This window comes from Arabidopsis lyrata (genome assembly GCF_000004255.2).
Source record: "Arabidopsis lyrata subsp. lyrata unplaced genomic scaffold ARALYscaffold_1, whole genome shotgun sequence".
Lineage (NCBI taxonomy): Eukaryota > Viridiplantae > Streptophyta > Magnoliopsida > Brassicales > Brassicaceae > Arabidopsis > Arabidopsis lyrata.
The window spans coordinates 3,177,391-3,204,595 of NW_003302555.1; the positions used below are offsets into that span (position 1 = coordinate 3,177,391).

General features: G+C 34.7%; 6 protein-coding genes across 7 annotated transcripts; 3 read left to right on the top strand and 3 right to left on the bottom strand.

The window, feature by feature from the left end:
* Positions 1-4,390: 4,390 nt before the first annotated feature.
* On the bottom strand, positions 4,391-8,644 carry LOC9325759 (calreticulin-3). The gene is made up of 14 exons (XM_002892411.2): positions 8,362-8,644; positions 7,958-8,065; positions 7,219-7,411; positions 6,673-6,931; positions 6,340-6,396; positions 6,166-6,213; positions 5,892-5,978; positions 5,742-5,799; positions 5,584-5,651; positions 5,247-5,342; positions 5,017-5,073; positions 4,838-4,924; positions 4,686-4,718; positions 4,391-4,573 (listed from the first exon to the last, which is right to left on the bottom strand). The coding sequence occupies exons 1-14, from the start codon at positions 8,468-8,470 to the stop codon at positions 4,562-4,564; spliced, it is 1,272 nt and encodes a 423-aa protein (XP_002892457.1). The 5' UTR covers positions 8,471-8,644; the 3' UTR covers positions 4,391-4,561.
* A 2,762-nt stretch (positions 8,645-11,406) lies between these two features.
* LOC9328520 (MACPF domain-containing protein NSL1) lies at positions 11,407-12,660 on the bottom strand. The gene is made up of 2 exons (XM_002892412.2): positions 12,264-12,660; positions 11,407-12,186 (listed from the first exon to the last, which is right to left on the bottom strand). Exons 1-2 carry the CDS (start codon positions 12,534-12,536, stop codon positions 11,941-11,943), a joined length of 519 nt encoding a protein of 172 aa, XP_002892458.1. The 5' UTR covers positions 12,537-12,660; the 3' UTR covers positions 11,407-11,940.
* A 533-nt stretch (positions 12,661-13,193) lies between these two features.
* On the top strand, positions 13,194-15,511 carry LOC9328521 (histone deacetylase 8). The gene is made up of 3 exons (XM_021012670.1): positions 13,194-13,561; positions 13,684-14,270; positions 14,932-15,511. The coding sequence occupies exons 1-3, from the start codon at positions 13,270-13,272 to the stop codon at positions 15,232-15,234; spliced, it is 1,182 nt and encodes a 393-aa protein (XP_020868329.1). The 5' UTR covers positions 13,194-13,269; the 3' UTR covers positions 15,235-15,511.
* Positions 15,512-16,735: 1,224 nt separating this feature from the next.
* LOC9325760 (putative axial regulator YABBY 2) lies at positions 16,736-20,779 on the top strand. 2 transcript variants are annotated; one of them, XM_021012672.1, is made up of 7 exons: positions 16,736-17,013; positions 19,100-19,231; positions 19,329-19,449; positions 19,556-19,604; positions 19,695-19,770; positions 20,310-20,364; positions 20,515-20,779. In XM_021012672.1, the coding sequence occupies exons 1-7, from the start codon at positions 16,945-16,947 to the stop codon at positions 20,520-20,522; spliced, it is 510 nt and encodes a 169-aa protein (XP_020868331.1). In that variant the 5' UTR covers positions 16,736-16,944; the 3' UTR covers positions 20,523-20,779. The 2 variants fall into 2 exon arrangements, with proteins under 2 accessions (XP_020868331.1, XP_020868330.1); XM_021012671.1 differs by having other exon boundaries at positions 20,310-20,779.
* Positions 20,780-23,700: 2,921 nt separating this feature from the next.
* On the bottom strand, positions 23,701-25,801 carry LOC9325761 (protein STRICTOSIDINE SYNTHASE-LIKE 3). Its single transcript, XM_021011263.1, has 4 exons — positions 25,262-25,801; positions 24,911-25,186; positions 24,421-24,588; positions 23,701-24,226 (listed from the first exon to the last, which is right to left on the bottom strand). Exons 1-4 carry the CDS (start codon positions 25,585-25,587, stop codon positions 23,824-23,826), a joined length of 1,173 nt encoding a protein of 390 aa, XP_020866922.1. The 5' UTR covers positions 25,588-25,801; the 3' UTR covers positions 23,701-23,823.
* Positions 25,802-25,809: 8 nt separating this feature from the next.
* Positions 25,810-27,187, top strand: LOC9328522 (succinate dehydrogenase subunit 6, mitochondrial). Its single transcript, XM_002889651.2, has 3 exons — positions 25,810-26,104; positions 26,479-26,581; positions 26,793-27,187. The coding sequence occupies exons 1-3, from the start codon at positions 25,925-25,927 to the stop codon at positions 26,936-26,938; spliced, it is 429 nt and encodes a 142-aa protein (XP_002889697.1). The 5' UTR covers positions 25,810-25,924; the 3' UTR covers positions 26,939-27,187.
* The last annotated feature ends 18 nt before the right edge of the window (positions 27,188-27,205 follow it).

The window sequence follows — 27,205 nt, forward strand, 5'->3', positions numbered from 1 at the left end:
GAAAATTTTTTGGCGGGACAGATTTATACGGGAAGATTTTACAAGGTTTTTTTAAGGTTTTTACAAGTGTTTTGGCGGGAACATTGCGGGATCACTTTTCCCGCCAAAAAATATTTTGTATTTTGTGGACCTAATTTTGTTTCAAATAAGGGTAAAATGGTCATTAAAAATTAAAAGAGGGCAAACTTAAAAATGGACTCTCAAAGGGGGCATTTTTGAAAAGGGGTATTGAAAAAGGGGCATTTTTAACAATTTCTCATTTTTTAATGTGCTAATAAGTTTTAGTATGAAAGTAAAATTTAAATGCATGATAGTGTAAAAAAAGAGGTTTACAACAAAAAAAAAAGGTAGTGTAAAAATTATGTTTCTAAAACTATAAAGAAAAAAATAAAATTGAAATTAAAACATTAATTTGTAAGAGCAATATACTACAAAGAGTTTTTACTTATTATTAAATGTTTAATTAAGAAAATTATGCAAAAATAAAAAATAAAATATTTATTTTTCAAATGAAATACAACATAGATATTAGAGAAATTGTTAAAAATGCCCCTTTTTTAATACCCCTTTTCAAAAATGCCCCTTTTGAGAGTCCATTTTTAAGTTTGCCCTCTTTTAATTTTTAATGACCATTTTACCCTTATTTGAAACAAAATTAGGTCCACAAAATACAAAATATTTTTTGGCGGGAAAAGTGATCCCGCAATTTTCCCGCCAAAACACTTGTAAAAACCTTTAAAATATCTTGTAAAATTTTCCCGTAAAAATTTTTCCCGCCAAAAAATTTTCCCGCCAAAATTTTTTTTTTGCGGGAAAAGTGATTCCGCAATTTTTTTGCCGAAATTTTTTTGGCGGGAAAATTTTTGGCGGGAAAAATTTACAAGGTATTTTAAAGGTTTTACGGAGTATTTCCAAGTGTTTTGTAAGGTTTTACAATGTATTTTAAAAGGTTTTACAAGGTACTTTAAGGTTTTATTAGGAATTGATAACTTGCAAGACCTTATAAAAAACTTGTAAAACCTTATAACTTGTAAAACCTTATAAAATAGCTTGTAAAGTCTTATAATATCTTATAAATACTTTATAAATACGTTGTAAAACCTTTTAAAATACATTGTAAAACCTTATAAATACCCTGTAAAAACCCTTTAAAATACTTTGTAAATTTTTCCCGCCAAAAATTTTCCCGCCAAAAATTTAACGCCAAAAAATTTGCGGTATCACTTTTCCCGCAAAAAAAAATTTTTGGCGGGAAAATTTTTTGGCTTGAAAAAATTTTACGGGAAAATTTTACAAGGTATTTTAAAAGTTTTTTACAAGTGTTTTGGCGGGAAAATTGCGGGATCACTTTTCCCGCCAAAAAATATTTTGTATTTTGTGGACATAATTTTGTTATATTTCCTTATATATTTATGATATCTTTTATTAAAAGAAGGGTAATTTAGTCATTTTGTACATAAAAGGGGTATTTTTAAAAATGGACATCCAAATGGGGCATTTTTGAAAATGGGTATTGAAAAAGGGGCATTTTTGTGAGTCTCCCTAGATATTAATCAAATTTTTAATATTTAGAGTTATCTTCAACTGTTATGATTATAAATATTTAATCTTTATACAAATATAATATATTACTAAACCAACGCGTGGGTCATTTTATAGTATAATTAATTAAAGAGACTTTGTGTACGAGAAATTGATTGATAAGTGTTATTGCGAGATGTCATTATTAACCCTACGAAAATGTTAATGAAGGTGCCCCATGTTCTCCTATGCTCACGGGCTCGTGCTCGTTTGTCTATTTGCCCTTTTACGTCCAATTGCTTTTTTCAAAACTCTTGAACACAATGGGGGGCAAATTAAAGTGGAGGGTAAGTTATAAGTAATTAGGTATTTGTCTCCATTATTAAACCTTACTTTTTGAATTTAAACCCTGGTTTTGTATGAATATCCGTTATTCCATCGTTTGAATATAATAAGTCTCTAAAATTTTCTTAATAAAGACAAAAAGTAAAATATGATTTGAGTTAGAGATCCGAAGCGGGTCAAGCTTAAAATTAAGCTCCATTCATTTAGTCCATAGATATACTCCACTTAATCGACATAATAGAAGATTAACACCACATGATATAATCAATAATTATGATGATCTTGAAACCTGTAGGAAGTCTTTAGCAGGGCCGGCGCAGAGGGCAAGCCACCGAAGCCACCGATTAGGGCCTCAAAATTTGAAAGCTTTTTTACCTAAAAATTTGTTAAGTTTTCTTATATACAATAATTTTTGTAGGACCTTTTAAAAATATTGTGGGCTTTTAAAGACAACTACAATATTCTTTTTACTGGTAAAAATCTAATTTAAAAGAATTTTTTTTTATGGACTTTAATTTTGCTTAGGGCATCCAAATTTACCGGGCTGGCACTGGTCTTTAGACTAATTGTTTACACATTTAAATTGATTGATTAGCCTAGTTACTGATGTCTGACATCACCAACCTCTTTGATCGTCTTAGTTAAAGACTACTTCAACTCATGTTTCTTCTGTCAGTTCGATATATTCCCACCAAGGCACTAACATATATGTATATTTGCATGATTATTATATTAGTGTTTATTCATTGAACGGACTACAATTAGCCTCCATCAACATTCGGGTCACACAAAACACCGCTAAAATCACATACAAAATTCAGCTACAATAAAATAAAATTTTAATAAATAAATAAGTAATGTAGTCATTGGATTCCAATAGTGTGTCACATTATAAAAACTACAGTTTATTAACACTTTATAAATAGACAACTTCGCTTATCATGAGTGCTCCACTTACGTATCAAAAGCTCTTCAGATGCACCGTGCACCATCACCTCTCTAAACTTTCCGCAATTAATTACCATTACTTATATCAATTGAATACTATTGTAATTAGATAGCTAATTAAAGTAAATATATTTCGTATGTTATAAGGACGTTCCAGATTAAACGAACCACTAAAGAACAAACCACAAAAAAGGTCTATTGATAACGACTTTAATGCGTATCGCGTCAATTGTGAAAATTTTCTATTTCCTAAAGTCGCTGCTGATGTGATTATTAACCGTACATTTAAAGTGGGAAAAGGTACACTTACACATTTGTGCCCAACATAAAACGCATTTTAAATTCTTTCGTTTTTTCTTTCTTTTGACTTTCGTATTCGTTTTCACACAATAAAATACCACTCTTATATTTATCATTTCATTTTCGTAAACTACTTTTTTATCATTACGGATGCAAATAGATAGCCTTCTAAGTCAAAAAAAAAAGAAAGAAAAAAAAACATTAGCTAGGTGAGGTAGCATTTGACGATTTGTCTCTTTCAACAATATATTAATAATATTATGTGAATTTAAATCTATATAGTGACACATCGACAATAAAACAACCTTTTAAGCTATATGTTTTTTTTTTTTTTTTTAAGCTATATGTTATGGTTGATTATCATTTGCGACTGGCGATTATCTTATATGAAATAGAATTTTCAATGTTTTAGGACCAATATTTTTTTTTGAGGGACGACGAGTGTCCGATATGCATGAGACGATGTCGGTGATAAACATTAAACAAGCTTCATAAAACAAGAGTAAACCAACGCATTAGAAAGCAGTAAACATGCTTTACATCAGTGGCGGATCTAGAGCAATATATAGCCTGGGGTACTATTTAATTTTTATATTTTTAACAAAAATATTACATATATTAGTCGTTATCAAAATATAAAATTCGTGATAAAAATGTAGTTCATCAATACATATAATTTATTTTTTACAATCTGTGCAGATGTGTATGGATGGATATAGAATTTTGTAATTATTTTCATATATAAACTAACATGTTAGATATAACAAAAATAATATTTAATGACTAGATTTGAACCCGAGCATGAGGCAAAAAGTGAAAGAACGCAACCAATAACGCTGGCTTCTCATACATGAACAGTCTTACAAACTGAACTTTATAAATGTAGTATGGGGCACGTGCCCTACCTACCCACAACCTAGATCCGCCCCTGCTTCACATAGATCTCCTCTTTAACTTAATCAAAAGGGTCTACATGCTACACAATTAGTTAGTTTTGTCTAATTTTTACCTAATGTTATTAGAGTCTACGACTTCTTAAAATGTATTCACATTAATTCCTCCAAATGTACGTGGTTGGTTACCTTCACCAGTCACCACATTTTGTAGCCATAGGTCTCCAATTTTATTTTATTTTCTCTAAGAAACGCCAACCTCAGTTCAACTCGACTATTTTCTTTATGAGGATGCAAATAAATTATCTGTGGTAAAAAAATGAAAATTACCACTTCTATCTAATTTCACAGATCACCGCATGGTAGTTTGTCGTCCTTGCCAATTTTAGAAAGTTTGTATTGAAAGCAAAATAACAAGTCAAGATTTCATGCGAAAATACATTATAAGATTAATATATGAATACAAAAGGTTACAAATTATGAAATTACAATCACACATCCAGAGCAAAATATAATTACTTTCCCAATGCTTTCCAAATGCCCACCACTGCGCCTTACAGCTCGTCCTACACGAAATTCAGAATCATACCAATTTTAGAACAATTCAGATGATTGATTCAGTCCTACAATGCATAAACCATTTTTTTTAAGTGTTTGAAATAATAGAAAACCACTTACATGGTAATCATCCATGTAATCACGTGGATTCGGCTGCAAAAACAAAACAAACCATTTGCAACTATAGTCACTCACTTGGTCCCCAGATATAACAGAGTTGGGAAGGTGAAAAACTATAGAATTCATTAGGTCTCCATATGTACTTTACTTACTCGTTTGTAACGCCTCCTCCTGTCTCCATACCGGTGGTCCCTTTCCTTCCGCCTTCGTTCACCTTCTTCCCGTGCTTTCCGAGCTTCCTGTAAACATCGGTTTGTATGGCCATGCTCGTAACTAAGATATACAGAGAAGATTTGAAAAGGGAACAAGAACTTGTTTGTAAACTACAAACCTCATCTTCTCTAGCTTTTCTTTCTTTCTCAGCTTCCGCAAATAACTCCTTCTCAGACTGGTGCGTATGGCCAAGTATATAGCATATCAAATTACTAATAAGACATTTTCGTATATAAAAAGCATGCAGAAAATCTCATTTGCAATTACTACACATTCCTAAGATCGAAAAACATCTTTGGTTTTATCCAAAAAAAGAAGCGAAAGATATCCAAAGGTTTGGAAATCTACCTCTCTGTGCTGGGCAAAATAGTCATCCACGATGCTTCTAGCATATTCCGGGTCATCACAGATCAAGATATTGTCAAAGATAGAGCCAGCCTTCACCTGCAGTATTAAATAACTAAAATGAAGGCTTTTATATGATATTTTCTGTTACTTTTTGTTTTGTGTTAATCCCAAAAGTTTTACCCTAAAAATTTGGATGGCCTATATGTACAAGCTGCATATATATGTTAAAATAACTAATTGGCAGTGACGATAATATAAATGTTCATTCATGTCTGGTGACTGATGTAGTGATTATAAAAAATATTTGATGGAATTCAAGAAAGCTTTGTAGGCTTACCTGCCATACTTCAATGCCTGCATATTTTATAGGCTTCAGAACGTAAAGATCTGGATCATCTTCAAATTCTGTTCAAAACCAAGAAGCTCAAGCTTAGTATTTACAAGAAGAAAATCCAGCTCAAAACTAGTATACACATAAAATAGGCAGAAACATACCTGGATTATCTATCCATGGGTTCTTCCATTTTCCCTTGTAGTTCGGGTTCTTGATTCTCTGTAGGAAAATAATGTTTTGAGAAATGTCAAATGGTGTAGAAGATCTTCACCATTAATCTATATAACCATTAATGACTGTCAAATAATAACCTTTGCTTTCCAAGGACCTTTGTATGCAGGATTTGGGATCTTTGGAGGTTCCCAGAGACCGTTTTCTTCCTCGTCCCAGTCCTCGGGCTAAACAAGTAGAGAGAGATATAAGACATAAAGCTTCACACTATCACAAAATAATGAATTCCATACAAGAGCCATAGTTTCAAAATTTTCAGTGATATAGGACGAAGAAAGAATGATGGATATCTGAGACTAATACTAAAATAACGACAAAACAATCATTCAAAGAATCCAATTAAAAAGTACATACCTCTTTAGCTTTACGATCTGGAATTTCACGCGGAATAGAATCAAAACCCTGGTTACAAAAGAAAGAAAGAACCAGTTGCCTGAATTAAACTACGAATTAACAGAATGGGAACTGAATAACTTTCTTTCAATACAAATAGTATTTTCTATATTGTTAAGTTTATTAAAAAGTTACCTCGGGTTTGACATCGTTTGGGTCATCGATGTACTCTCTATCATCCCAGTCCTCTGGCTACAAAAAACAGATTGGTAAAAATCTATCAAGGTGAAAGCTAAAAGAAATGTAGTGTTACTGCATATCTTGCCCTTTCTAGGAAAATTTAGTAAAACCTCAGATCAAAACCATAATCCATTTTTCTCGTCATACATCATAAATTATAATAGGTAGCTAAAGCAAAGTGTAACTATCTCAGGAAAAGGTTATCCAGTCTTGCAAATGTTTGGTTCAGCAATTCACATTGCATTTAAGAAAGACTCTGGAAAACCTTATAAGCACCCAGACAGTTACCTTCTTTGCATTCTTGACCTTTATCTTCCTTGGAGGAAGGATGTCCCAGTCTGTGTACATACTACCAAACTCTCTCTCTTTATTGTCCACCAGAACGCTGTAGGAAGCGTCAGGCCGCAGAATAAATGTGTAGAAATGATTTAATTTGTCTGTTTCACATTGCAAATCCTTTTTGATTGGATAATTCTGTCCCTGATATGAAAGTATAACATGAAGTTTCTTCGTCTGTGTTCCGCATATATCTGGTCCAAACATTAGACTACATAGAAAAAGAAGAACTAATGAGAATCCCCAAACACAACAACACCATGTGAAGACCTTGTAGCAAAAAGCATGGACATGTAATCAATCATCTATAAGTTCATTGAATTCAAAAACATCTCCACTTTTTCGTGGGATCACCATCCCCATTGTTCTTCCCACTATGGTCTGGTCTCATAGCAACAACGATATAACTAAATCTAGGCAACTTGACTTAGATTGCATATAACATTCTAGGAACTGATGTTCATTAAAAAGGCATTAAGGTATAAGGCACAAGATTACCTGTAAGGAGTATCACCACCGAACTGCTTCTGGTTAACATAGCCAGAGAGGAGCTTGATGTAAGCACCACCACATTCTATATCTTGTTCAATCTTGACTGAGTACTGGACAACAAGAGTCCGGTTTTTGTTGCTAAACTCAGGAATCTTTGCAGAGATCGCATAATGCTTGGCATCATTATAGGTCTGAATACCTAAACACATGAAGAAAATAAAAAAAAAGAAAGAAAAAAATCCTAAGTTAAACCAAAAAAAGATTATATTTTCCTCAAGTTAACTTCAGAGATCGAAAGCCAGTACACTTGACAATCCATAACTTTGTCACAGAACAAAAGAGCTCAAGATCTACACACAACCTGTTGCTGAAACGAACATATCTAAGAACTAAAATACAAATCCTAGTTTTAACCAATTAAACATTCTATTTTCTTCAAGATAACTTCAAATATCGAAAGCCAGTACACTTGAGAACTCCATGTTTTACTCCACAAAAACAAAAGAGCTAAAGATCTACACACAACTGGCAGCTGACAAGAACTAAAACACTGCAACATAGCAAAGATCACAGGGCAAAGCATGAAAGCAGAGAGAACGGAGATTAAGATTCTCTTACTCTGCAAATGCAGCTGGTACAAAATCTACTTAGCATTGCAAAAATCAAGTGAAACCCTTAACGCCAAAAGAATGGAGTTGTGCAATTAGAAATTAAGATAACAAAAAAGGTCGGCGAAAGGAATAACCTTTATCGTCAGGATCGCCGGGCCATTTACCGGCAGTGTGCTTAAAGGTTCCAGCTTTGCCTTCGTTTCTTTTCCAATCAGACAAGACCCACCTACTTTTCCATCCACCTGAACACATCTTACTAAGTTAATTGCATAAATCTATAAATAAATAAAAAAAAAAAAAGAAAGAGAAATCCACAACCATAGATTCGTTATATTAACCAGAAAATGAAAAGCCTATAATAGAAGATTATAGTGAGTGATGGATTTGGATTCACTACCTTAAACAAGTCAAAATCTACCAAGGAAGTTACTACTTACTGATCATAGCAATAAAATCAAAAGGAAACAAGAACCGATAACGAATCGTTGTTTTGTTTCCCAGAAAAAACAGAAGAGTGTTAGTATATTATATACTGCACCTTCGAAATGCTCCTCTAAGAAGATCTCGGAGAAAGCCAACGGAGCAATAGTGAGCACAGAAAAGAGAAAGCGGCAGAAAAAACTGAGCTTATTTTGAGGTAATCCCATTTTTTTTTAGAATCTCTCACTTCACCATGGTTGGTGAAAAATTGTGCTTGGCCCTTTAATAATAGCAAGCAGCAAAGAAGAATGTTGACTCAGTGTCGTTTGGTTTAATTACATTATTACCCCTAAAGGTTTGGATTTTTCTTTCATCTTTTCAAGTCTTTGTTGTTTTTCTCAAGTCGTCGCATGGTGGACTGACGAATATTCAAAGTCGTTAACTCGTTTTTCATCGTAAGAAATGGGGCAAATCTTGTTCTAACTAAATCTAGTAATCATAACAATTCAATTATATTTTCTTTATTTTATGAGAGCCAAGAATATCTTTAAAAAAAAAAAAAAAAAAGTGCCAAGAATATAATTTTTTCAGATAAAAAAGAAAAAGAAATTGTGGGATAATAAAATCCAAAAAACTCCTCCAATCAATAACAGTATTATACCGTGTCATTATCAGCATGTTCAGTCCAGTCCAGTCCAGCCCAATAAGCACGAAATTTCTCTTATCCAAAATTTGTCCACTAACCTCACATTAGCAAGTAACTAATAACTTAATCCTTGAGTTTATTTAGATTCCACAGTAAACACCTTTCTTACTTTTAAAAGACATGTATACCCCTTATTTCAATGGCGTGACTCACTTACAGAACACGTGCCTTACGCGTGACCTTCGAATTTTTATCACTTATGCCACTTTTTGGCAAAAAAATGATCTGGCCTGCCACCCAATAATCTACATGCCATCGAAAATATGAAGTACCGAAATTACCTTTAATGAATAAAGAAGAAGAAATAGAAAAAATTAAAAAAAAAAAAAAACAAAATCGTTTTTTGTTTCTCTCCTCTCCTCCCCGACCCCGACGCTTTTCTTCCTCCTCCGCCGCTCCCGCCGATCTGCAACTACGGCTCAACAGGCGCCTCTTCCTTCTCGAAATCGGTTAGTTTCTTCTCACATATCCTCTTGACATTGCTCCATTGTTTTGTTTTTAGGTATTTCATGAGTATTCTGGAATTTTTTAAAATTAGGGATTTCAAATGAAAATTGGGTTTTATTTGGATTAGCGAATGTATATTGGCGAATGGAGGTATTTGCATTGGTAATTAAACGAATGTAGCTCGTCCATTGTTGAATCTAGTCACATCTTATGTAGAATCAAGTCAGATCTCAGTCAACTGGTATAGCTAACAGAAAGTTATTCAACTGGTACAAATAAGTCAAATTATTCAACTGGTACAACTGATAGACTATACGCCAACTAGTACAAATGATAGTATGTAGGTCAACTGGTACAAATAGTACAACTGTGACAAATGGTGTAGATAATTATGTTTTAAATTGTTGTATTTTCAGGAGGCGATGAAGAAGAAGAGCCACACTAACGTACATTTTGACTATGGAGGGTACTATTCAGAAGAGAATGAGTGGATTTTTAAAAATTTACTATACGCTATATCGTTTGAGTTCATGGTTCAAATGGTGTATGTGCTGTTTTTAATTATTGTATTTTCAAGATAGTACCCTCCATAGTCAACTGGTACAACTGATAGTATGTAGGCCAACTGGTACAACGGATAATATGTAGGCCAACTGGTACAACTAGTATAACTGTGAAAAATGGTGTAGATTTGTGCTGTTTTTAAATGTTGTATTTTCAGGATAGTACCCTCCATAGTCAACTGGTACAACTGTTAGAGTATAGGCCAACTGGTACAAATAATAGACTGTAGGCCAACTGGTACAACTAGTATAAGTGTACCAGTGGTAATTATGTTTTAAATTGTTGTAATTTCAGGAGGCGATGAAGAAAAAGAGCCAGACTAACGTACATTTTGACTATGGAGGGTACTATTCAGAAGGGAATGAGTGGATTTTTAAAAGCCCGAGCATCCAGAAGCAACTTGACTAATTCTCTAGTTCAACCGGTACAACTGTTTTACCACTTGGGTTCAACTAGAACAACTGAACCATTTGGGTTCAACCGGAACAACTTAAACAACTTTGTATTTTTATTTGTAAGACTAATAATACTTTGTAATATATGGATTATTGTTTGTAAGACTAGTTTGTAATATAAACTATTTTTATACTTTGCAGTATGAGTAAGATTGGTTTCTGGGTTCAGCCGGTACAACTAGGAACAACTAATACTACAAAAACATAAAATTACATAAATTAAACCATAATAAGTGATTTTAAACATTTTAAAACTCTGAAAGTACATTTAATATTTTTAATATATGATATTTAACATTATCAATAATTAATGTTTACATAAACTTGTTTTACACATATCACTCATTAGGTAACAAGCAACATTTAGTTCAAGATCATCTATAAAGATGGAATAAGTATGGAAACTATGTAGTCTTACAAATTATTCTATAAAAACTTCTTAAAAACCAATATAATTTGGAAATTGATGGTAACAACTAGAAAATTAAGATTATTTTTAAGGTTCAACTACAAAATTACAAAATTTGAAATAGTTCAACTGTGAGCAAATCAGGACAACTGAACATCTAAAGACAACTATGTAGAAAATCTAATTGTCAAGGGTCCCACATAAATGTGTTCACAGTAGTCTTTGACTAGCTTTTGACTCAAACCGGGCCCACCCTGTGATGATTTTTGGAAATAAGTTTTTTTTTCTCTCTCTCTCTCTCTCTCTCTCTCTCTCTCTCTCTCTCTCTCTCTCTCTCTCTCTCTCTCTCTCTCTCTCATCTCGCTTCTCTCTTCTTCTTTCCTTTCTTCGTCTTCTCTCTTCTTCTTCCTTTGAAAATGAGAAACCCAAAAATTAGGGTTTTCAGATTTCTTCAAATTTTGCAAAATCTGGGTAATTCTCTCACATCTCGCTTCTATCTTCTTCGTCTTCTCTCTTCTTCTTCTTCCTTTGAAAACGAGAAATCCAAAAATTGGGGTTTTCAGATTTCTTCAAATTTTGCAAAATCTGGGTTATCTCGCCGTTAAGGTTTAATTGCTTTAAGTTTGATCTGGGTTAATTGCTCAAAATCTGGATTATCTCGCCGTTTTAACCTCTTTTGAATATGCAAGGGATGGAAATCCTGCTTTGGAGTCGATCCGAGAAACTCTTCGTCTTATGCGTGAAGAAATTGATGATCTTAAAGAGAGGTTAGCCACAAAAGAAGTCGAGATTGCGAGGCTTAAGGGTTACTTTCAAGGTGGTAATATTGTATGATTACCACCTAGTCTTTGTAATATTTGAATTTGTATTTTGGATATGGATTTGTGTTTTTGGAATATGGATTTGTGTTTTCATGAAATCTTATTAGTATTTGTACCTGCCGTAATGGTAGTTGTACTTGGTTCAACCGGTACAACTTCGACTTATATGTAGTTGTCCTTGATTTATCATATAGTTGTCCCTGTATTATTAGTAGTTGTCCTTGGTTTATCACATAGTTGTCCCTGGATTATTAGTAGTTGTCCCTGGATCAACCGGAACAACTAAATTTAAAATTTAGTACTCACTCCAACAACTACATGAGTACCAAGAAGAAGGAACCTCACGTTTCACTTCATCACGTAGAGTCAATTGCTTCCTAACAATCTCAACACGTATATACAAGCTAATGAACCAATAAGCTAAATTCTTCACAGAGCTCGCATCTTTAGGCCAACATTTACTAAACGCAAACATATTATTAAACATCCCCGACGGAATCTTCCAGGAGAGACACATATCTTGATTAAACTTCTCCGACATCTACACAAAAATCAAACTCAAAATTAGGGTTTCTACAAACAGGAACACGAACCAGTGATGATTAGATTTTACTAAACCTGATTAAAAGAGAGTATATCGGAGCGTAATCGAGTACGTTCGCCTTTATCGCACTTAATCGAGCTCGAGACGTTGTTAACGACGATCCCACCGGGGAAGACTAAGTCACGGTTCCGGGTCGGGACGATTTCGACTAACCTGGAACCGTCTGGTGTAGTTTTACAAGCGGAGAAACGAACATCGGAGCAGAGATAGTAACCTAATCCGATCACTGAGACGGCTTTCTTGGCGGCGGATTGAGCATCGAGGCGGGTGAAATTGTTATAGGCCATGGATCCGAGAGAGAGATGATGGTGAAAGAAAGGGAAGAGGAAAATTCAAAAGATTGTGGCTTTGTGTGGTGAAGAAGAAGAAGAAGACGAGCGCGAAGCCATTGAAGTGGTCAACGGTGTATGGCTAGGAAAGAAAAAATTTAGTCAACACGTAATTACTTTGACTTTACGGCTTTATGTTTGAATTTCGGATATGGAATTATATAGTGTGAATATGAATATTAAACCGGAGGAGACGAAGATGCAAACAGAGACGGAGGAGACGAAGACGAACTCGGAGGAGACGAGACGCGGAGGAAACGAAAGGCGGATAAGACGCAGACGGTCCGAGGCAACACGAAGACGCCGGAGACGACGAAAACGGACGGTCTGAAGCGATTCCGATGAGAAGCGACGGAGAGAAGTGACGGAGATTCGAGAACTCGACTCTTCTTCTTCCGATTTATAGTTTCTCGATTTATACTTAGATTATTTTTGTGTTTTTCAGATTTAGGGTAAAATTTGAAGATTTTTTATGGGTCGGATTATTTTTCATGGGCTTGGATCGGATTATTAAGATTGGGTCATAGTTTTTAGAATTTGGTTTGGTTTTTATGTCTTTTACTCAATTTTACGAATTAAAATAAATTCAAAAATAAAAACAAAACATAACAGTGGCATAAGAGGTTAGCATTTCTCGATCAGTGGCACAAGAGGTGAACTCTCGTGACCTTCCTCCATCATCACACCACCGATGGCCTCCGACGACGTCCCAAGCCTATCTCCGTCGCCGGCTTCTCCGATGGCTAAAAGTCGTGTTGACGTCTTCTGGCACGAAGGAATGCTCCGACACGACGCCGTAGAAGGCGTCTTCGACACCGGACACGACCCAGGATTCCTCGACGTATTGGAGAAGCACCCGGAGAACGCCGATCGCGTCAGGAACATGCTTTCGATACTCCGACGAGGGCCCATCGCTCCCCATGTCAATTGGTTTACCGGCCGTCCTGCAATCGTTTCGGAGCTTCTAATGTTTCACACTTCAGGTACATCGATCTAAGGTTCGAATTAGGGCAGAAAAGAAGCAACTTTAAAAAATTCGACTTTGATTTGTGCTTATTGCTTTCTCATGTAACAGTAATACTAATCCATTGTGATCCTTGTGCAGAATATATTGACGAGTTAGTGGAGGCAGATAAATCAGGAGAAAGGCGTGAAATTGCTGCTGGTACTTTCATGAGCCCAGGCTCGTGGGAAGCTGCTCTTCTTGCAGCTGGAACAACTCTTTCAGCAATGCAACATATTCTTGATTGCCATGGAAAAGTTGCATATGCTCTGGTACGCCCACCAGGCCACCACTCACAGCCTTCTCAAGCTGATGGGTATTGCTTCCTCAACAATGCGGCTCTTGCTGTCAAGCTGGCATTGAATTCGGGTTCTTGTTCCCGAGTTGCGGTTATTGACATCGATGTACATTACGGAAATGGCACAGCTGAAGGGTTTTACTCATCTGATGAGGTTCTTACGGTGTCCCTTCATATGAACCATGGATCATGGGGATCATCTCACCCGCAGAAAGGGTCGATTGACGAACTTGGTGAGGACCTGGGATTGGGTTACAATCTGAATGTCCCTTTACCGAATGGCACTGGTGACCGTGGCTATGAATATGCCATGACTGAGCTGGTGGTTCCTGCAGTTAGAAGGTTTGGACCCGATATGGTTGTTCTCGTTGTTGGTCAAGACTCCAGTGCTGTAAGTTCTTTCTTTGCCCAAATGCATGTAGGCTATCTGACTGAGAACTTACGCATGGTTTTGTTCACAATTATTGTCTTGGTTACTGGTAATTAGCTATGCGGCTCTGATGGCTCTGCTGTGATAAGTCTGCATAAGAGGTTAGAAGAGTGTAGCTGTTGCATCAGCCATGTCACCTCTCTAATATTTACTTAGCAAATGATAGATAAAGGTTAGTATAAATAGAAGATGATCAAAGGTAGAAGGGGTTGTCTAGAGATTTGGGTATTGGTTTGGCATTGAAAGAGTTTACGGTGCTCGAATTCACCCTAGGATCTTTGGTTCCTTTGCTTCAATTTGTTCTGTGTTCTTCATTTGCATTCTGATTCAGAGAAGAGTAAAGGAAGATATGGTTTCTGGTTCTTATTACACTACTTAGTGGTCCCCTTATTGAGCTTAGTGAATTTATTTCATCACAAATTTTACTAACCGAGCTGTTCACTTTTTGGCCCATGGAAGTTAATGAATTATCTGGTTCACAGGAAAATGTCTCTTAAAGTTCTCCAGCTTAGAACTATTGGTTTAGCTACAAACATTTGCTAGAGATGCCGATGTCTAGTTTGAGAGGTGATTAGAATGTCATGGACTGACGGATAACCACTTTTTACTGTCGAATCTGCAGTTTGATCCAAACGGGAGACAAAGCCTGACAATGAATGGATACAGAAGGATTGGTCAGATAATAAGGGGAGTTGCAGAGGAGCACAGCCATGGAAGGTTGCTTATGGTGCAAGAAGGCGGGTATCATGTAACATATGCAGCGTACTGCCTCCACGCCATGCTCGAAGGCGTGCTGATGATTCCAGAACCGCATCTATCAGATCCGATTGCTTATTATCCCGAAGAAGAAGCTATTGCTGTTGCAGCTGTGGAATCAATCAAAAGATACCACTCCGAATTTGTTCCATCTCTCAGAGGAACTTGAACTCTGGCGTATGAATGACTTTATATATTCCTCGTTGTCTTGTGAGCTGTTGGAACACAACTCCAAATCAATCAGGTCAAACCCGCATATATCAAAAAACTTGTTGATCAAAAACTCTCTTTTGGGACGACAACTTATTCACACGGTCCTAGCTACTTTTTTTTTTTTTTTTTTTTTTTTACAATTAGTTAGGTTTAGACTACAAGAACAACTTTTTGTGACGAAAATATAATTTTGTGGAAAAGAGATTTTATAAATATACACTAGATATGGACAATCAAATCAAGCTTGGAAATAAGATTGGCATTGTCGCTGTAGAGAATAGCGGGTCCTAAAGAAATGCATGTCAACCTCGATCGTGGAAATATGTCAGGATAAGATCTGTATTCTCGTCTCTATGATTTGCTAGAAAGAAACCTGTTTTTATGAATCATTCTAAGAAATGGATTGATTCCAAATACTCTCGATGTGTTTTATTAGTTTATTCGTTTTATTTATTTATTACATTGGAATCGGATATAGTACAACAAACCCCAAATAATAAAAAAAAAAATTAGATGTATAAGGTTTTTACACTTATACTAACATTATAAAAAAATTACAAAACCAAATGTATCTTTATTTCATAAAACAGATATAAACTGTTTCATTTATTTTCACCCTAACTACTACTCCTATAATAAAGACAAAATGGGAAATGGTATACAAAAATTGCATTACAAATACAAAACTATGAAACATCTATCTTTATGAAATACTACTTTTTTTGGAAAACGTATATTATTAAGGGAAAAGCAATAATAAATGTCGTTTTGTGAATCCACACTCAAAGTATAAAAATGTACATTTACGAGCACTTTCGTAATGAATGGGAAATTAATGAACTTATAACTCAATTTAAGTCATTAAACCAATCCTATGAACATGCTCGAAGTAAAGAAAATGCAAAAAGGAATTCATCAAATTTTTTACTATATGTTAATCACTTTATTCACAAATTAATTAGACCATCATTGTCACTTTGAAATATGTTTTATTTGATTCTGAAGATGATTATGTATCGTTTTCAATTGTCCCTGAATTCACAAACTGTATCGTTTTACTAAATTTACGGTTGCTGCTAACCAAGTCCACGTATCGTTTTCAGATATGTCGCGTGTCTGTCAAAATAATTGAATATCAAACTGTTAATATATTCTCATTTCTTATCTGTTAGACAATACACATTCTCATCTAGTACTATTTAATTATTGTAAAATGACTGAAACAATAAGATTATTGAGCTAGTACTTACCCTATAAAAATGTAAAATTTACTTATTTGGTGATAGGACTATGTAGGTGAAAAAAAAATAAAAAATAACAAGGGGAAATCTTCACTTTATAATGGAGTAATATAACTCTGTAATTATCAAAGAAAAAAATATATATAAGTATCGAAAAATAAAAAAGAGGAACATTGTAGTATAGTCCCCACTTGTCTCTCTTCGTCTCCATATAAACCACATTAGTCTTTTCAGATTTTTTGTACACTTCCTTCACCCCCCACCCATCTCTCTCTCTCTCCTCTTCCTCCCTCTTTCTTCTTTGCTTGCCCTTTTCTTTTATTTTATTCTTCCAAAATCAAATAGTTCCTTCTTTGATCTCATTGGGATAACTAAAAGTTTCAAGAAGAGAAACATATCGTTGAAGAGAGAACCCACACAAAAAAATGTCTGTGGATTTATCATCTGAGCGTGTTTGCTATGTCCACTGCAGCTTCTGCACCACGATTTTAGCGGTAATAGTCTCCCCTCTTCTCTTATTTCTTTATATGCAAATCCAAATCTTTCTCAAAAGAAAGAGTGTTAATTTGGTATTTACTCTGAGCTAGATCCCCTTTTTTATAACTTAAATCAAACTGTTATATAAGATATTATATTATTTACCTATCAAAGATGGTTGGTGATATATTTATATGTGTATAATTGTATGATGAATTTTGCATCTGGTTCATGGATCAACGTACTTTTTTCCTGTGATTATTGATGAAGATATGTAGGGGAAGTTTCTTAATTTCAGAAACCCTAATTTTTTATTCTTTTTTCTTCTTCTTCTATACCCAAAAGAAGCAAAAGAAGTTGGGTAGTTGAAACATAAATTTTAGTGCTCAAACAAAGTAAACTCAAAGGAAACAGCTCCTGATCAGATTTAGGGCTCTATGAGTAGGTTTAAAGTCTACAGCTATAACTTCTTCTTTCCCTATTTTCACTATTTAAAGGGTTTTTTTTTTTCGTTTTTATAATTAATAAGGACATCTTTTATTCATCTCCTTCCAGTAAATCCTTCATTTTTTTAACTCTAGTATTCATATTTTCTTTGGTGTTAGTTCCCTAAGTTTCAATAGCCATTAATATTTTCTATAAAAGGAATTTGGTAGATAACATCCATGTGATGCAGTCTCAAAAACTTTCACTAAGTCTTCTACCTTTATAGTCTGACTTCATACTATCTTTTGATATGTATAACTGTAGTATGTGACACATGTATACATATATCATATCAATCATAGATCTTTCATCTACAAGCGTGGTCCATGTAAAAATGTTTACATCACATCACCAGCTGATAATTTTAAAATCATTTTTGGGTTCTCCAAAATTCCTTTTTTTTTCTTTCTACAGTGAGCTGAAGCTATTTTTATTACATATATATAAATTTCAAATTTCGTTAAAATTTCACTAAGTTTATCCAGCTTTTATTTAACGGTTTTATGTGACATTTAATAATATCCACAGTTCTTCCGTACATATTTGATGTGCATGCGTATAATAGACATCTATCTATATATGTGTGTATATATAAATTATTGATCTATGATCCATATAATTAAGCAATCATGAGAAACTAATCAGGTTATGTAGCCTAATGGTTTCTACTAATGGATTAGAGTTTAGACAAAAAAAAAAAAACAAATTTTAAAAAAGAAGAGTTCATTATGAGAAACTCTTCTACACCGATTATTCATAACGTTATACTACATATACATAAATAATGGAGATCATGTAGCACGAGTCTGATTAGGAACAAAAAGGGCCATATTTAATAAAAATGTTGAAGGTCGTCTTGCACAAAATAGGGTGTGTATTGTAGTGGAAAGTACAAAAGATTTGTTCTACCCAGTTCCAGCAACAATTTCTTGATCTATACAAAAGCTGCAAACTGTTAAATCATAGCCGATCTTGACCACTTAGGATTGGATCTAGGATTGGATCCTTTCTCTCTCTCTCTTGCTCATCACACACACACACATACACACACACAAAAATAAGAAGATTATAATAAAAAGATGGTACCATCACATATATATGTTAAGGACTTTATGGGCTGTGGTTAAGGTCACGTCGTTTTCTAACATGACTGTCTTCTCCTTACAAGCTTCATCAACCATTCTTCATCTCTTTACTATCTTTTATCATGTTGCCTTGAGGCTTGTGTGTCAGACATAGAATTCATCAGAACCCACCAAACAGAAAAATACATTCTTTTATATATGTTAAATATGATCATTTGTTTGTGCGAATATTAGTTGTGATATATAATACTTCTATGAGTGTCTATTTAGTGTAATAAAAATCTACACGACTATCTTTTACATATGAAAAAAAATCTGTATTAACCAAAAAAAAACGCTGCTCTATAGAATGGAGTATACTTGTCATACTCTCTCAAGCCCTTTCGTTACATTAGAGATTGGTCTAACGAGCCAATCTAAGTATAAATAGTGATAAACAAGACAATAACTTGTTCATATATGTAAATAATTTTCAAAAACTATCTGTAATATATATAAAGAAATCCTACAAATCACATATATTAATGATCAGGTAAGTGTACCATACGCAAGTTTGTTCACACTTGTGACGGTGAGATGTGGCCATTGTACCAATTTGCTCTCCCTCAACATTGGAGTTTCACTTCATCAAACCGCACCTCCTCCCATTCATCAAGATCTTCAGGTATCATACAAAAACCATTTTTTCTTCAACATTATTTTGAATTGATTGTTACCATGTAGAAATCTGGCTTATCTAGCTAGTCTTTGTAATCATGAAGCCGCATAAACAGCACACAACCTCTTTGGTAACAAGGAAAGATTGTGCATCATCTTCAAGGAGCACCAACAATTTATCGGAACACATCGATCGTGAGGCTCCAAGAATGCTTCCTATTCGCCGTAAGTCGCTCTTTCTTCCAATTTTTAAAAGTTTGTGTAATATATGCAATCACTAAGCTCAGTGAGTCCATAATATTATCTTTAAAATATTTTATTTTCATGGCAGCTCCGGAGAAAAGACAACGTGTACCTTCGGCCTACAACAGATTCATCAAGTAAGTGTTTAATTGCAACTTTAGCTTCCCCTTTGATGAAATATTCTCAACTATTTCACCACAACCTTAAGAAACTTCATTGTTAATTAGAGAGGAAATCCAAAGGATCAAGGCTTGCAATCCTGAGATTAGCCACCGTGAGGCATTTAGCACTGCTGCTAAAAATGTAAGCTAATTCCTTCTTTATCATTCTTTCGTCTCACAAAGTAGATTGTATAAGAGAGATAGTTCAAAAACAAAATTCCTTATAGTAGCTTCACCGACGATGTCAGAATTATAGAGAATTAGGAAGCAGATGCAAATAAAGTAATATTTTAAAGTTACGTAAGTCACGTAACTAAGATATAAAGTCTTCTTTAATACGCTGTTTTTTTTCTACTCAATATAACCCTGTAAAATAGTAGTACTAAAATGTATTTAAGCATATTTTAAAAATAAAAGAAAATCAAAAAAGTAAATAAAAAAAAAAGAAAAATGATATACAAACACATGGTTTTTTTTTTTCAATAATAATTAGTAAACAATCATATCCTAATTAAAATAAGCTTTGGTGGGAGAATTCTAGGGTTTGGTCTCTTTCTATCGAAATATAAGTGTATATACCAATGAGATAGTGGTTCTACTATTTATAATTGGTGGAATGTTTTTCACAGTGTCTATATATTTCTTAAAATTAATTTTGCTTTTCATTTTATTTGGGTGTAGTGGGCACATTTTCCTCACATTCACTTTGGATTAAAGCTGGATGGCAACAAAAAAGGCAAGCAATTAGACCAGTCAGTTGCAGGCCAAAAGTCTAATGGCTACTACTAAAGCCTTTATATATACATACATATATATACACTATATATATGCGTGTGTATGCTTTATGTTTATCTTTGTACGTACGCATTTATGAATGTGTAAGCAGAGAGCTGATGATGGAAGAGATCAGGCGAGGAAGAAGAAGATCATATAACCTTACATATGTATACATGTATGTATGTCCCTTTCCTTTTCTTTGCGTGGGCTTCATTCATCTATAACTTCGTTTCTAGTTTATTCTCCTAATAAGTGAAGTCTGTTATGGTTTTCGAAATTGAACCTAAATGTTTAGGAAGAATCTTCTTTCTGAAGATTGTAATATATATTTCCACTTTACTCATTCTGAAAAGGTGTAGCTTTTTGTGTGGTCACGACTTTTATATATAAAATCAGTAGTTTTTCTTTAATCAAAAATAAAATAAAAAATTATTAGTTTTATGGTGGTTGTACATACTATATAATACATGAGGTAAAAGAGGATGTGAGGAAATTGATTGATTATATAAATATATAATACTCTATCCGTATCATTTAAAATGATGTTTTAGAAAAATGTTTTATTTCACTTTAAGTGATTTCAACTTTCTACGTAAAATTAAATGTATTTTACAGTATATTTTATGATTGGTTGAATTACTTGTAGTTAACTAATGATGTTTTTATGTAAAAGAGATATATTAAATGGGATTTTTGTGATTTTTTAATGTGTGCAAAAATTTTAAACTCACTTAAAATGAAAGAGAGAGACAATCAATTACAATTAATGTATAGAAATTTCAAATACAAATAAAAGGAATTTAAATGTTGGACTTTAGATGTTGGTTTGTGTGATATATATATATGTACATTTACAGTATATATATATATATAGAGAGAGAGAGAGTGAGCAGTAAAAGATAAATTCCATCACACACCAAAAAAATAATGTAAAACACACCAAAAAAAAAAAAAAAGATAAATTCCATCTTGGGATATGATATGGTAACTTTTACGGTGCTGAGATAAGTCTGAAACTCACTCATTCCAAAGAAACATTCTTTGCAAAAGCAAAGGCTCCCAATGAATAGTTCACTTGATTGTTTTTAATACTTCTTCTTTTTTCTTTATTTTTTTATCAATGAGAAATCAATGCTCGTGTCTCCTCTTGTCAGCCACAAAACTCACAATCCGGTTGAGTATCATGATTAAAATGTTCACACTTTTATTCTGCTGATCGATCGGCTCACTATTTTTTTGAAAAATCATAAACAGCGTGAAAATCTGGTTTTTAAACCGTTGCAGCGGATGAAACGGTCTAGTTCTGGTCGATACCGTTTTTCATCAATGATGCGAATGTGACCAAAAAAAAAAAAAAACTTGACGGTAGGCACATTTTATGGGGGGAAATGGTATATAATGAATTACTATTTGTCTATGATATATAACAACCAGTTCGCTCGTGTATTAATTTGCAGTGATCGTTATCAAGATTCGAAACCATTGTTGTTTTAATAACATGGAAGATTTGACTTTGTCAACGCATACTCGTTTTGTGAAACTTTTGTAGTATGTGGTCAACATAAACCATTCTTTTAAAAGATAAAATAACGTATATGAACTCTTTTAAGTGACTACTGAATATTATAACAAAAACGTTGTCTCCTATAATTTAATGTAATACAGTAGTATATACCAATTATAAAAATAATGCTAAAGATATTTTGTTGTATAGCTGTGGTCAACTTTTGCTAAAAGAATGCCAATTTGGAAAAAATAAGCATTAGACCAAATAGCAATCACTATAGTTTCCACGTCAACATCAAATTTCTATTCAATATTACGTACTAATTATAACTTCATTTTCTCTTTGTCCAAAATGGACACTAACTCTGCATCATCTTGTGGCTACGTTTAACGATAACCATCTCGTAGAGATCGTATCTCGCACCACTCGATGATTGAATTTCTCCGACGAAGGGTTAGAGAAGTGGGGTCGTCTCCAATGTGTGAAACAGTATTAGAGACGCTTACGTACACCTTCCATCGTCCATGCACACACATTTTAAGAAAAAAGGAAAGTTGAAAAGCTTTGCGTATATGATATTGAATTGAGATATGTATAAATATAGTAGTAGGAGAGGGAGGGGAAGAGAGGGGAGAGATGACATTTTTAATGAAGGGTCCAAAAGAAAAACAGAATCTGAAACGTCAAATCATGTTAGTTGGGGTCTTTGTTATGTCTTTGGCTGTTTGTGCCTCTGACGGGTCTTGTCCACACACTTTAATGTTTCCTTTTCTTTCTTCCTTTTTTCACTGCCTTTTTTCTTCTTTCATTATTATGTTTTTTTTGCTTCAATCTTCACTATTACCGTTTCATTTTTCTTTGTTTGTTTAACGGTAAATCTGTTTCGGAACAATTTAGTGACTTAGTCTAATAGCCATTAGCCACAATAAAAAGATGTACAGAAGAATGTATTAATTATATATATATAAGTAGCCATATAGTTTGCCAAACTAAGTCCATAACAAATAAGAAACGTGGATAGACAGCTTTGTCCTTCATTTCTTTTGGTGTTAATTAGCTTGCATGTATGACATAAAACAAATTTGACATAAGTCACATGAAATTCGTTTGATTGAATTCTATAAAACAATTATTTTTAATATGTAGGTAACAGAATTATGTATTTTTAATTAATGGTTTAATTAAACCCTATACCATTTAATGACATGATATTTAATTAATAAAACCCTACTACCTCCTACATCTTTAATCCTAACAATTCTACGAAATTGTATATATGTTTAACCCTAACATTGTACCCTTACGTAAATTTATAAGATGCAGCGAAATTCTTTATATTTTATTAACATGTTTTAATTCTAGTCGGTATGTAACAAATCATATAATGTTAGAAATGAAACGTGGAATATTAAAAGATGAAAACAGTGTTTTTTAATAATTGGTTTACTATTAAATTGCAAAGAACAAATATTATTCAAGTGGCCAGCCCAGCCCAGTAATAGATAGGTTTAAGCCCAGCAATTAGAATCGAATCGAACCATAACGTGAACCGAATCAATGATTGCACCCAAGTAATCAATCACCCTTTAAAGTTTAAACGAAGGGAGATGAACAGTTTGTAGGAAGCGGAGCTCTTCATTGGCAGTTTTGTTGATCCAGTGAGAAATATTTGTCTTCTTTGACGATCAAAGTTTGCTTTGTAGGTACCATTCACTTAATCTACATCAAAAACCCTAAAAACCGAAAACAAGAAACCAAATACTAAAATGCTCATTGAAAGACTAAAAGACAGGACAAAAAGGATACTGTATTTAGTAGTAATTGTTTGCACTGATTACGTCGAGGATAGTTCGATAAAGAGATACAGTACATAATGCAATCCCATAGCCAACTAGAATTTGTATTAAAAAATTAAGGCAAGTCATATACGGCAATGAAAGACATCAATACACTTCCCATCCAAAGCTTCCCATCTTTCTCCTCCACTTCACTCACTGCCTTCACCACTTTCCCTTTGCTATCTTCCAACACCTTTAGCACCTTCCCTTCTTCACTGTACTTCACAGCCACCGCATGAGGCCAACCACCTACCTGCAGCAAGTACTGAAACTTCACTGATATCGGCAGCTTCAGAAAGAACTTCCTCACCCTCGGGTGATGCGCCATCACGTGTGTGAATATGTTTCTGTGGCAGTGCACCGCCACCCAGAAATCCCCGTCTTTGTTTGTGCGGATGTTGTCTGGGAACCCATGTAATAGAGCTACCACTTCTGACGTTCCAGCTTTTTCTCCTTTCAACCAGTATTTCCGTAATCTGAACAACGACAAAAACAAAAAAAGACTTATTGGAGTTTGTTCTAGCAGCAGGATCATTGAATTGATATGGAAACAACATGAGAATCCTTCCATTTTAGCTTCAATCAGAAATGCTGATTACAGAAGTTATGCCAAGTAAAAATAACAGACAATGATGTGGAAGTCACAGAGGAATTAAGATGAAGGACTCACCTTCCAATTGATCCTTCACAAAATATGAAAAAGGAGCCGTCTTTGCCGAGGGATAATCCATTAGGAAACTGGAGATTTCTCACGAGAGTGGTAGTCTCCTTTGTTTTTGGATTGTATTTCAACACCCTCCCGCTGTCTTCCCCCGAGACAATCAAAAGCATGAATTTCCTATAAATTCACAAATACAGCAATCATTATACACACGACACTAAGGGCACAATTGGTCAAAACACAAGTAGTAACTAGACATCAGAAGCCATTGCAAGCTGCAACTTCTTGTAGATTCTCAAAAGATAACATAATTCAACATCAAAGGCTCTCAAAGTTATAGCGGCAGTCAAAAATTTTGAATTTATGTGCCTCTGGAAGATCATTTCAATCAATATCACATGGGTTCCAAGAAGCAAAACATGAAAAGCAAACAGAACCAAACTCCAAGCAACACACTGATCAGGAGAGTTAAAGATCAAAACTTTAAAACCATACATACCTTCGTTGGAAAAAAGAGCTGCTATCAGTAAAGTAAACATTGCCTTGGTCATCAATGTCAAGATCATTGGTAAATCTCAAAGGCACACCATCTGCTTCGTTTGTAACAGAAGTTGCTAAACCTCCTTCAGGACCAACTTTCATTATCCCCAAATACGCATCTGCAATGTACAAATCCCCAGTTTTCTTGTCGAATCGAAGACCTAAAGGCCGACCACAGATATCTTCATCCTTTAAGTAATCCAAAAGTGATGGCTTTGGATCACATAGCTCTGACCTAATAAACATCAAAGTTGAGAACTTTACTGGAAACGAATTGGCCACAAGACTCGATTGCAATCAGAAGACTCACCGATTGTTGGAAGTATATGCGAAATCGATCCAACGAGTGCCATTCCAAAAGAGAATTCGACCGTCGGCGACTCCGGTATAAGGACCACGACCTTGCGGATCGAAAGCAATACTCTCAGGGCCTTGAACCTCGTTAAGAAACCTGATCTCCGAATTCTGAAGCAGATTCTCACGGTCTCTTTCCTTGGGAAGGGACGATAATGGAGGCATGTCAATCTTGTAAGTTTTGAAGTCCGGGAACTTGGAAATGGAGCTGTGACTGAAGGGATCGAGAGCGCAATAGATGGCAAAGACGAGAGAGATCTTCGCGACTATGCTCAAAGCCATTTTTCTTTTGGCGTTTCTTTGGCTGAGGGATGATGATTTGAAGAAGAAATTGGTTGGGGAAGTTTTAAGGCAGAGAAGAAGTAGTTGGAAGTAGTTAGTATACACTTTTTTTTCTGGTTGAAAATTTAAAACTTTTGCTCAGTTGCTGCTCTTTTTGGATATATAAGAAAAGTGGAGGAGCAATTGATGAAAATCAAATCTGATGGAAAACCGGACCCTTGAAAACCGGGTGAACCGGATCGACTCACCAGTTTTATTTATGGGTATTCTTCAATTAAAAATCAGAGAAAAAAGTTTCCACTGAGAAAGAAAGAGGAGATAAATCGATCTGAGAAAGATGGGAGATTCGGAGTCATTTGTTGGCAAAAATTGGAATGGATTCAAGGATTTCTGGAGTGATAGGTTATCTTTTTTCGAGAATTACACCAGATTCACCAAACGCGACTCGCCTCTTCCTTCTTGGTCTTCCTCCGACGTCGACGAATTCATTGCCTCCGATCCTGTTCATGGACCCACCGTAATTCCACCCTCTCTCTCTCTCTCTCTCTGTGTTTTGTTACCTATGGATGTAGTTTGATTCGTTGTTTGATCCTTTATCTATGGCTTAGCTGGTACTCGATTTTACTCTTGCTCTCTGATTGCTTTTCTCATTTAATGTTCCATTGGGAGGTTTCTGTTTGTTTGTGATTTAATAATTCTTGTGGTGCTTGTATATCAAAATATAAGAGAAAGAAGCCCATTAAATCCTCTTCGGTTGACATTAGAAAAATAACTTGTTAACATATATGAGAACAAAACTGGACTTGTGATTTGGTACTTGGCATTCTTACTCAAGATATGTTGACGTTTTAAGTCCTAGCCAAGTTTTGCTAACATTGTGTATCTATCCAGCTGAAAACTGCTAGGGAAGCTGTGACGTTCGGTGTTACTGGCGCTGCACTTGGAGCTGTCTCTACTGCTGCTTTTGCCTGGAAATACTCCAGGAGTCCTCATGGTAATTACTATTTTCTCTCTCTCATCTCTCCAGGAGTCATTATCCATTATCCAGGAGCTATTCATGGATAATGGAACTATATGGGACTCAATGCAAAAGCTTGGAAAATGGTTGAAAGGTTATGCAGTTGTCATCGGGCTTACATGTTGCTAAAATACGTAAATGATGTTTATTTTTTTCTTCTTACTTTGAACTACTGCTGCTGCCACAGGTGCTGCATTGTCCTTCTTAGGAGGAGGTGTTTTTGGTTGGACCTTTGGGCAAGAGGTCGCCAACCACACACTGCAACTCTATAAGTTGGACACTATGGCAGCCCAAGTTAAGTTCTTGGAATGGTGGGAACGTAAGTCTCAATGAAGGTCCTCAATCTAAAGTGAAGACGCGTGCTGCTTTCTCGTCCAGAGTATCTTGCAAACAGCATGAAATGCTGATACTTATCCATCCATTTCCAGACTTTCGCCTTTGAAACTTTTTCTATTCTCACTCTTGGAACATGTTTTCCTTGTCTTAATAAATCCAACCTGCTGTTTTGAAGATTTGAGAAAATGAATTGAAAGAAACTGATTGGTCTGAAAAGAATCAGAGAATGACGACTTCCTCAACAAAGCACATATCGAACGCTTT